Source organism: Momordica charantia (assembly GCF_013281855.1).
Source record: "Momordica charantia cultivar OHB3-1 chromosome 9 unlocalized genomic scaffold, Mcharantia_2.0 BLBB01000009.1, whole genome shotgun sequence".
Taxonomy (NCBI): domain Eukaryota; kingdom Viridiplantae; phylum Streptophyta; class Magnoliopsida; order Cucurbitales; family Cucurbitaceae; genus Momordica; species Momordica charantia.
Window position 1 is genome coordinate 10250788 of NW_028275167.1, and position 11411 is coordinate 10262198.

Below are 11411 nucleotides of genomic sequence, written 5' to 3' on the forward strand. Positions count from 1 at the left end.
CTATGGCTTGATGCTTATTTTTTTCCTGATAATACTAATAATATATTATTATTTAAATTTATTTATTTATTTTACTTTTTATGTTTTTTCTTTTAAATATACCTTAAAAAATAATTATTGTTCAAAAAAATTTCAAATTTGTGTTTCATATTTTCTCCAAATTAATTTTTTATATTTGCATTGCAACTCTCTCGTGAGATTATTTTTGTAGTCAATATTTAATAATATTGACTCGATTTTTTAACTTAACTTTACTTATTTTTCTTTTCAAATTTAATTACAAAATTTCCAAACATATCTTCCAATTTTTAATAACTCGATTATAATATATATATATATATATATATATTTTATTGAATTAAATAATTAAGGACTAGATCTGGTTATAAATTATCAATAAAACATAATTAAACAGCATTGACTGATTCAAACTATTTTCATCAATCTTCATTATTTTGTACCGACATTTTTATAGACATCGACATCGATATTTTTATAGACATTGACATTTTCTTGAGTGAGTTACTCATATTTTTATTTATAATTATTAGAATTGATCCATTAGAGATTAATTAAACTACAATTAAAGTTTTATTTATTAATTAAAATAAAAACTATTAATTTTTACAATTTGAGTGACTTTTGTCCAAATATCAATCAACACGTCCGTAAATTCAGCACCCTCTTACATCACATTGCTCCGTTCTGAGTTAGTTTAGGTTCAAATGGAAGTAACAACAGCTACATGGGAGGCAGTGGTGGTGGCAGTGGAGGAGGAGGAGAGAGATGAAGCCGCTCTCATCCAACGGCGGAGACTCTTCGACGACCACCGCACCGCCGCACCGGCAGCCGACACCGGTAAAGCAAAGTTAAAGCAAAAGCATTACAATGTCACAGAAGTTGAATCTGACTACGAAGAAGAAGATAGGAAATGTAAGTTCGTTCGAAGCTTCTTATAATTAGGGCACTTTTTGGAGCATTCATTTTGATTCAAAGGATAATCGGTGGGTTCTAGTTCTAATAATCGAGTTCTACTTTTACTTTTAAAAGTGTGTAATTTTATTTATTTATTTGTTTTGGTATTCTGGAGCTCAATTTCATTCTTAGCTAAAAGATAGCACGATCCATCACCTTCCCATCTGTCGTGAAATCCTTGAAAAGGGGATCTTTGTACTCCAGCATGTTGCCAAAATTGAGATGTTATCTTTGACCTTGAAACCTTTCATGAGTGGAAACTTGTGGTTGGTCGACCTTATCAATCTGCTGCCAAAATTGATACTTTAGGGGTGTTGGAGGGAGTTGGGTTCTGTGATAGTTTAGACCCAACCCCAATAGTTCGGATTGTAAATTCCCATAATTCAAACAATTCTTATTAAGTTATGAACCCAACTCAAGTTGCCTCGGTTCCGTCGGATTTCAATCGAAATTTACACTTCATAGTTATTAGGCAGGGTACATGATTTTCAAACATGCCTATAATTGAAGGTAATCAAAATGGCCAACTATTTGACTATTCTGAACAACTGATTATCTAACCCTTAATTTAGGTTGAGTTTAAAATTAATTTGGTTTAGAAATAGAAATAAGCTTGAAGTAAGAGTTAATGTTAAGTTAACAATAAATTTATAAAAATTGTGATTATATATTACCGTGAGTTGGGTTGGTTCAGATCAATCATGTAGACCCATGAACTAAACCAACCCACTTGGGTTGAGAAAAAGTGAATCTAATCTAACCCAAATTAATTTTCGACCAACTCAAATCATATGGGTTGGGTTGCTTGAGTTTTTTGAGTTGTCGGTTTTTTTGAACACCCCTAGATAGCTTAGAGGATCTAACTAGATTCATGAACCTACTAGCTTCCCCCTACCTCATCACAAGGATCATAACAATTCATTGACAAGCACTTTGTGAGCAGTATCTGTTACCTGGGCAACACTTGACTCGACTGCTTTACACAGAGTAGAACTCTGGTGGCTTGAGTGAGCTTCCGATGTTCATGACTTATATCCTTTGGCTTCGACAATCCCTTCAATGCTTGACATCACTCTTTAACTATAAGATTCTAAATCCCTCTCTGATAGTGTTTTTTAGAGCTCGAGGCGCACTAAAAGATTTGACATGAAATGATTATCACATGGAAACAAAACTAGACAAAACTTACCTTCTAAGACCAATTCCCCTTCATACACCGTTGTCTTTAAATCTCTTAACTCGAGATAAACTATGGCAGCAGAATTTTATACATCCTCTTCAACAGTGGGGTACATGGAGCTATATGAATATCAATTATAGGTTGTAAGTAGTGTATGGAATAGAATACAAACTTGATAGTTCCACTTCTCTTTGTTGTTAAGGTCATCTCAACTATGATTTGCATTTAAATCAACTTGATATTAAAATGAAGATTTCTTGCAATTGCAAATTTATTTATTTCTCTAACAATCTCCTATAATTTGATAGGATTAACTCATACATTTTTTACCATTCCAAAAAACACTTTAAAATATTTTCCAAATTTTGAAGAACACTCTTCAACATTTAGTAGCTGAATATTGAAATCACTTGCAAGCATACCATGTTGACCTTTGCTTTATTTAAATATTGCTGTCTTTGGAACCATCAATGTCCAAAACAAGTGAGAACATTGAGGGTGTTGAACTTGTACCGGTGGAATCACAGACTAGTGATGATAACAAATTAATTTCTCTTAAAAAGATATTAGTTGCTGCAATGAAGCTTCTTCTGTAGAAGTGGTCATTAGCAATAGTGATGATGGAAGATTTATGGAAGCCACCGAACAGATCAATAGTCGAAGTTATAGGAGGCAAGAGGTTTTAAAAAGCATGGTGGCTTGTGGCTTAACTGAATCCACCACAAGCTTAAGTATTGTAACAGCTGCAGCCACTGCCCAAATTTCCAATGGTAAAACAATCTCTCTCTCTAAACTTTACATTCTATACTAATTTACAATTTACAATTTGCAAGTTTCTTTCTCTCCCTCAACTTCAAATTCTACTCTCTTTAAACTTCACATTCGTTATTAATTTGCTCTCTGTTGCTCTCTCTCTCTCTCACTCTCTGAACTTCGCATTCTACGCTTTTTAAACTTCATGTTCTGTACTATTTTTTGCTATTTGCAGGTCTCTCTTTCTAATCTAAACTTCACATTCTATACTAATTTTCTATTTTCAGGTCTCTCTCTCTAAATTTCACATTAGTCTATTTAAACTTTATATTCTATACCTTTTTTCTATTGTTGGCTTTCTCTCTCAACTTCACATTATAATTTATATCGCTTTAAACTTCATATTCTGTACTATCTTGCTATTCTGCAGAGAATATAGTGGTGTTGGCATTGACAAATCTAATTGCTGGACTTTTTGTCATAAGACATAATGTGAGTAATTATGTCTGGATTAAATTATCTATACTATTGCATTTGTGCAAGCTTCCGTTGATGTTTTTTAAAATTTTAATTTTATCTCCATATTTTTGTTTATTAAATCTAATGGTCCAAATAGTTGATGAGTATTAAAAAATTTGTGACCTTATAAGTGTACTATATTGATCCTCATTGATGTCGTATCAATTATTTTATACATTTTGTGTGAAAATTAATTATAAGCTAGATTTATTAGGTTCATTACTTCATTCATCTTCAAAATGCATTTTTAGATAGATGAATCATGCACTTATTGGTGCATGAAAATTAATTTAATTAGATATATGAATTATGTGTGCATGTATGCATATTTAATTTGTTTTTTTGAATGTCTTATGGAGTGGTATGTAAAGGGGTCTAGCAAGACTGTGGAGAAGGTTCTGAGAGACTTTTTGGGGGAGGGTGTGGATGAACATGAGGATTCTCATTTGATTAAGTCTGAGGTGGTGTCAAGGCCATTAGACTATGGGGTTTGGGCATAGTTAACCTGAGATTGTGTAATGAGGCCTTATTGGCTAAGTGGTTGTGGTGTTTCCCTATCGAGTCTAATGCACTATGGATAGGATTATTGTAAGTATGGTCCTCATCCATATTAAGTGTGCTTTAATTTGTGGGTTTAAAGGCACGTTAAAAACCTTGGAAAGCTATCTCATTTGTGAAATGTTCTGTTAGGGATGGTTTCTACGCTTATTTTTGGGAGGATTGTTGGCTCGGGATAGACCTCTTTGATCTCTATTCCCTCATTTGTATTGTCTATCCTCCATGAGAATGCAATCTGCTGCTTTTTCCTTGCCTTTATGTAATTCCTCATAATTCCAACTTGCTTGTTCTTGGCTTCCAACACCATCTCTCAATAAAGAGACGTTAGATGTTTTTGGCTCTTCCTTTTTCTGTTAGCCGATTTTTTTTTTTTTTTTGGCTTGTGTGAGGAGGAATGCTCTTTGTTATTTCTTCCGAAGGGCTTTTTTGTAAGTCATCTTTTCCTTCTTTTATCCCATCCTTCTCCTCCCAGTCTCCCTTTAGTTTCCTTCTTGTGAAAGGTAGTTCAAAAGAATGTCAAATTATTTGACAGGTTTACATGGGAGGGTTAACGCTTTGGACCGTATTCAAAAGTGTTCTTCGTTCTTGTTAGGGTTGCAGTGGTGCACTCTTTGTAAGAACGCATTTGAGAATTTTGATCATATTCTCTGGAGCTGTCAGTTTTCTTGCTTGATATTGAATATTTTTTAAGAGTTATTTGGTGTTACTTGTTAGTTTGGCTTGGAACATAGATTATCATTTTATAATGGAGGAGATTCTTTTAAATTTACACCAACCCTTTCGCGAAAAGGGTCAGATATCCTTTGGTGTGTGTCTTTTTGTGGGGTCTTTGGATTGAGAGGAATAGTAGTACGTTTAAAGGGGTTGAGAGGCCTTGGAAAGAGCCAAGAGGTAATATCCATTGTTAGGTTCTAAGGATTGACATTTGTTTCTAAATATTTTTGTAACTTTCCATTAGGCTTAATCATTTTAGATTGGAGCCTAGTTACTATGGACGGTGTTTTTGCTCTTTTTGTTGGGTTCCCTTTTGTATCATCTCATTTCTTCTCCATGAAAGCTCATCTTTCTATAAAAAAATGAAAAGAAAAAAAAAATAAAGGGTCATTTCCCTCCTTTGTAATCAAGAAAAGTAGTTAAAGAAAGTAAAGTGTTCAAGAGAACAACTTTCTTTCACTTTCTATTGCAAGATCTAGATCGAATATTATTATGTAGTCATCAACATTTCCAACTGGAAATTCCCAAAAATTTCATATGATAAGACCATATAATTCGAAATCCCAATAATCTAATAACGTAGAAAATATCTAGAAGACAGATTTCTTTTTTCCTCTAACTATTCTCCCATGTTGCAGTAGCCAATTATCAGTGAAGTTCTATTGTTGTTGAATTTAACAATTCATATACAGTTGGCAGGACGGAAAAAGAAAACGCTCAATAGAGGATGCAAGAACTACAAAGAAGTAATGGTTGAAGGAATGCATTGGCTTCTCCATTATTCAATGGCATTCATATCGTTCTCGTTTTTCGGTTTAGTTCCTCCTTTGGTTTATGCGTTCACATTTCGGGAGTCAATCGACAACAAAGTTCTCAAGCTCGGAGCAGTTGCAGCAGCTTCTTTTCCATGCATTGCATTTCTCGCCATCTCGAGAACTCACCTTCAGAAACCGAAAAAATGGCGAACCTACTTCAAGAATATTGCTTATTATGTTTCAATCGGAGTTGTAGCTTTCGGCTTATCGTATTTGGCAGGTGACCTACTTGGAGAACTCATAGGGAAGCATGGCTGGTTTGAGTAAAATTAGGCGCCAGTTTTTGCTCTTCTTGATAGTTTGTTTTGCAGAAATCTGCATCTGTTTATACTTTGACCAAAAAATTCTATTTCGTTAAATTAAGTGATGAAAAAACTTTGTACTTCGACCCTTGAAAGGGATGAAGATATGTAAATGTCGTTGGTAAGGTTTTTCTGTTTCTCATTTCTAGTTTTAAGAAAAAGTATTTGGTAATTCTTTTCGTTTTGTGTTTCTCATTTTTTTAAGTGGGAAAATTGACAAAATAAGCCTCCTGCAGGGGCCTATCAAGTTTTTTAATCACCTTCCTCAAAACACAAGTTTTCTAGTCAGACATCACCTACTTTGTCAAATGACCTCCAATGTCCCTATTTACTTGGGTACCAAATTTTAGTTTTCCCTCCTCCCTTACTTGGGTAATACGAATAGTCAGAATTTTCAATTTTCTCACGTCCGTTCCATCTTTATTGCACTCACACTGTAGCATTATTCGCTCGACTCAAATTTGACTGTCTTCACCTGCGATTGAAATTACATTTCTCTAAATCTCGTTCTCGTTTTCCTTCGTATTTCGATTGCGACTCTTTAAGGTAACTCTGACTCTGTCGTCTTCAAGCGGTGAGACGAAGTGATTTTGGTAGCAGATTACAACGAAGGAGATTTCATCGTTAACTTTGGGTTAGTGCATTTATCTCTCGAATTGGTTAAGATTTTCGTTTTAATTTCCACTATTTTAGCTATTGTTCGTAAGTTCTGTACAACCCCGACGTTGGTCGTCTGTCTCTTTTGCGATTTTTGTGGATTTTTTACATTGCACATCTAGGGCTTTTGGAGAAGAGGAAAATAATACGTAATCGGCGCCATGGAAATGAATCGATGAAGGATAAAATCGTGTTTTTGAAAACCAATAATACTGAGGGGGGGGGCTGATGTTGAAATAGCCAGAGCCAAAAATGAGATCGAGGAATACAGTGAACATGAAAAGTCGAAAGCTAGAAATATCGAGAGCTAGAACATCGAGAGCTAGAAAGATTGAGAGCGAGAAATATCGAGAACGAGAGAATCTCCAGTGATTTACAATTATCGTGAGTGTGCAATAGGAAGAGCGAAATCGAGAATCATCGTGATGGATACAGTGAACTTGGAAAATCCAGAGCTAGAAATATCGAGAGCTAGAACATCGAGAGCTAGAAAGATCGAGAGCGAGAAATATCGAGAACGAGAGAAGCTCCATTGATTTGCAATTATAGGGTGTGAAATAGGTAGAGCAAAATCGAGAGCGAGAAACATCGAGATCGAGAAAAATTACAGTGTTTTACATTTTGTATTTGAACTAGTTGCGTGTTTCCCTTTCCCTATCTTCTTAATCCGTGATTATGTACCATGTTCAATTATTAAATTTTTGAACTACTTGCGTGTTTTCGTTTCTCTATCTGCTTAATTTGTCATGATATATATTGTTCAATTTGTTGCAGGTGCACAATGGACCATCAGTTGAGGATTAAGGAGAATGACCGCTTTCTGGCTCAAACTACCAGCATGTCTCACTTGAGCAATGTCAACAGACTTATCAAGGATAAGCTCACAGCGGACCAACTTGATATATTTCGTAGAAGAACAATATTTGGTCGATTTGTCGATTTGGAGATGATGTTCTGCAGTGGTGTAGTTCATCACTTTCTGTCAAGGGAGGTTGCTGGGAGCAGTGACGACAACATGAGATTCTTAATTGGTGGCAACGTGTTGACATTCTCGAAGGATCAATTCATGCTTATAACGGGATTGTGGCGGCTGCCCGGTAAGGCGGTCCAGAAAAATATTGGAAAGAATAGGTTGCGGAGGAAGTACTTCAACGATGAAGCCTCCATGCTGCTCGAAGAGTTTGTGGAGGTTTACAAGCAGACTGATTTCGAGGACGATGAGGACGCCGTTAAAGTGACATTAATTTTGTACACGGAGCTTGTGATGATGGGAGAGAGCAAGAGCAAGTCGAAGGTTGACATCGACTTGTACAACCAAGTCGATGACTTGGACTACTTCAACCATTTGGACTGGGGTTCTGATGTCTGGAGTAGGACAGTTAACGGCCTGAAGCGTGCGATGAATGGAAAAGTTGCGCTATACAAGAACAAAGTAAGAATGAACAAAAAGTATCTAGTAAAGTATAGCCTACCGGGATTTCCGCTTGCGTTTTAGGTAATCAATACGTATGCATACGAGTTGTTCTTGTTTGTGAAAACTTTTTTAGGTGTGAGACTAAACTGAAATTTTATATTCAGGTGTGGATATATGAGGTTGTCCCATCACTCATCACTCCCGGTGTCAATCGTTTGAGCGAGACCGCCATTCCCCGGATAATTCGGTATTCGTGCAGTAGAGTCGTCGGTACAAAAGATCTGGGGGAGGAGGTCCTTGGTTCAGCGGTGGTAAGTGATCTATAATATATTTATTGTTGTCTAGTTGTAATGGTATTTACACGTCCTTATGTTCTTGTGATGTACGTTCAGTTGGTCATATCTTATCCACTCATGAAGACGGAGCTGGATAAGGACTACCAGAGGTGTCCGTTGGACGAAAGAGAGGTGGTTGATTTAAATGCGCCTGGGTGTTCCACCTCCGACAGCGATGATGGACAAAATCCTTCCCCAATCACCGACAATTTTGGCGCCAAAGACGATCTCCCACTCGACGATGTGCATTCGTTGGAAACGAATGTACAGGCAGTGCCGGATGAGTCTTCAGATATGCCACGTACAGAGGCCGCATCTGAAGGTGGGTAATGGACACCTGTCAAAGTACTTCGACCAAGTACTTCTATTCGGTCGAATGTGGGGCAAAGCACGTGGCAATCACCACGAGCGACGTCGCGCGATGCTTGCGCTACACAACGGCACGACACCAGTGGATCGAATGATAGATTCAGGGCTGTGGAGAGAAGGCTGGATCTTTTAGCTTCGGACATGGCGGAGGTGAAGACGGATTTGGCGGAGGTCAAGTCGGACTTGAGTGAAATGAAATTCATGCTTCAACGATTGTGCCAGGTAGCCTTTTCCTATGACTTGGTATAGTTCGTATACTGTATGTATTCATTCAATCGAAGTGCTAATACGTTAGTTCGTTTGCAGATCGATAGGCGCGAGGTGAATATTGGTGTCTCTCTGTCGGATACAGTCCACGTGTCACATCCATTGGTATCCAATGTTATCCCCGAGCATGATGGGGATGTTGATGACCATCAACCTGGAGGTTCCGATGCTGGAAAGGAGGATGATGTGGTTCATGTAGAAACGTCGTTGCATGAAAAGGCAACGAATGGAGTAGAGATGACCATACCCCCATCCGATCTTGAAGATGCTGAACTAGCCAACCCCCCACGTATTGTCGATTCGGTGGATTTGAATGTTGCAGTGGGGACACCCATTCTTTCGACGGAGATGGTGAAACTCGAAATGACACCACTAATAGTACATGATCTACAAGCAGAGACGACGTTCGATCCAACCTTCGAGCCTCCTGCCTCAAGCAACATTGATGGTCCGTGTGGCACGATCCATGAGCCTCGTCAAGCCAATCATATTGAGTTGGCCCTTATACCAGCGAATACGACCCCCACTACTCAACCTATTCCCACACCTACACCAGCATATACGACTCCCATCCCTCAACCTATTCCCACCCTTACACTAGCTGAAAACCCCCCCACCCCTCAACCGAGTGATCCCGTGGGTTCTACTAACCTCCAGTTAGAGAAAATTCCTGAACCGTTGGCCATCGTGCACCAGCTAACTAAGGAGAAGAACCCCCTCATGGCAAAAAAGCAATCACAATCCGGTTTACGGCACCTCGAGAAGCCACTTTGTTGTCAGCGGTTCCGCTATTAACGAACCCACTAAGCGGAAGAAAACTGAACAAAAAACCGCTCCTAAGCAGTCGGCCACGAAAACCGAGGTATGGTCCTGCACACCCTTTTCTAAACTTAACAAACTACGTACAGAAAAAAAAATTGCCTCTTCCTTGTGTTTTGTAGGTTTCGTATCCCGACGAAACAAGGACGGAGTGTAAGCGGACGGAAACTAAACCATTCAGTCCAGAGGACACGCGTCGGCGGAAGAAGAAGCAAAAGATGGTGGATGTGGATCTCGTACCTGCCAGCCAGGTTAGGCCATTTCGTCCCAAATACAACTCATTGCATAACTTTTCGGATGCCAAGTTTAGGGAGATGATGCGTTGGGTACAGGACCCTGGGAATGACAAAATAATGCGGCCGTCTACAACTTGGAATGTGCAGAGCGGATATTCCAGGAAATTCTTCATTAACATCCTCAATCCTAAGGAGAAGGTCGAAGACCCGGTAAGTGATACAACACATCCCATAACCCTAAGCCCATTACTGCACTCTGTTTCACCAAACATATCTGTTGTACTTGTGAGTGCAGGAAGCTGTTGCCATTACATATTTCATTATGAGGAAGCTCGGTAGTCGGCCACACCTGTGCGTTCATAAATTTTCTATCCTGGACCCATTACAAATGGTAAGATAGGTAGTTCATTTAAACACGCATAATATTTATGTTTCGACAAATCTAATGGTGATTGTCTTGTGTGTGTGTGATGTTGCTGTTATGCAGCAAGTTATTGCCGCTGCAGCTGGTCCCTACGCACGAATCAAGGGGAAGGTCATCTAGGACACGATCAATGCTTGGGACGAGTATAAGGAGTGCATGGATGCCGTGCTGGGTCAGGTGGAAGATTTCATTCCAGCCTGAATGGACGTCGACGTAGTGTACAACCCACTCTATATCAGGGATCACTGGGTCCTGGTTGCGATAGATATGACCCAGTCCGAGATTTTTGTGTACAACTCATTGCCAGGCCACATTTCTACGTCGAAGTTGATGACAGACCTGCGGCCGTTGAGTCATACAATCCCATCGCTTTTGTACGCATGTGGGCTGATGGATACGACCGATTGCAAGCTGAGGAAGACTCTGTGGTGTGTATACCGTCCTACGACCGACACGAGGCAGAAAGGTAGTATAGACTGTGGTATTTTTGCATGTAAATTTTTGGAATATCTTGTGTCGGGTAATACTTTAGAAACTCTTGTTCAGTCTGAAGTGTCGCACATTAGAAGGCAGTATGCGACACAAATTTGGCATAATGAATGTTACTTTGAATGAACTTTTTTTTTCCATTGCGTCTTATAAGCTCGCTCTCGATGTAAATCGATCTAGATGTTATTCGCTCTCGATCTCGATGTTATTCGCTCTCGATCTCCATCTAATTCAATCTCCATCTCGATCTAACTCGATCAAACTCGTTCTCGATGTTATTCGCTCTCGCTCTCGATCTAACTCGATCTTGAAGTAAATTGTTATCGCTCTCGATCTAACTCGATCTCGATCTGACATGATCTCGATTTCGTTATGTCCCCTCTCGACGCACGCTTTCTCGATATTGTTGTTACAGCGCATGATCACGATCATTCTCGCTCTCGATATCGTTTTTTATTCATAGTCGTTTCTACTTATTTTCTTTTCACACACGTCGTCAGATGCATTTAATGCGATGTGGCTGATTGAACTGCATGGCAGAGTGTAATGGTAACATGTCATTCACCAATCCACTCGCATTAATTT

The 11411-nt window shown here is 38.6% G+C and overlaps 1 protein-coding gene across 5 annotated transcripts; it reads left to right on the plus strand.

The window, feature by feature from the left end:
• The first annotated feature begins 656 nt into the window (after window positions 1–656).
• On the plus strand, window positions 657–10953 carry LOC111022225 (membrane protein of ER body-like protein). 5 transcript variants are annotated; one of them, XR_015787231.1, is made up of 13 exons: window positions 657–933; window positions 2719–2925; window positions 3144–3195; window positions 3339–3400; window positions 5392–6450; window positions 7248–7968; window positions 8052–8198; window positions 8280–8813; window positions 8898–9720; window positions 9800–9928; window positions 10010–10123; window positions 10209–10304; window positions 10401–10953. XR_015787231.1 is itself a non-coding variant. In XM_022299400.2 (4 exons), the coding sequence occupies exons 1-4, from the start codon at window positions 726–728 to the stop codon at window positions 5779–5781; spliced, it is 867 nt and encodes a 288-aa protein (XP_022155092.1). In that variant the 5' UTR covers window positions 669–725; the 3' UTR covers window positions 5782–5958. The 5 variants fall into 5 exon arrangements, 1 of the variants encoding a protein (XP_022155092.1); XR_015787230.1 differs by lacking the exon at window positions 3144–3195 and having other exon boundaries at window positions 2640–2925; XR_015787229.1 differs by lacking the exon at window positions 3144–3195.
• Window positions 10954–11411: the final 458 nt, after the last annotated feature.

What these genes read in the sequence shown, in the direction of transcription:
- LOC111022225 (XM_022299400.2), top strand. Translation starts at nt 726, where the DNA reads ATGGAAGTAACAACAGCTACATGGGAGGCAGTGGTGGTGGCAGTGGAG. An exon ending in CACTGCCCAAATTTCCAATG is followed by an intron (nt 2,926 to 3,338) that starts GTAAAACAATCT and finishes GCTATTCTGCAG; the next exon opens with AGAATATAGTGGTGTTGGCA. An exon ending in TTTTTGTCATAAGACATAAT is followed by an intron (nt 3,401 to 5,391) that starts GTGAGTAATTAT and finishes ATTCATATACAG; the next exon opens with TTGGCAGGACGGAAAAAGAA.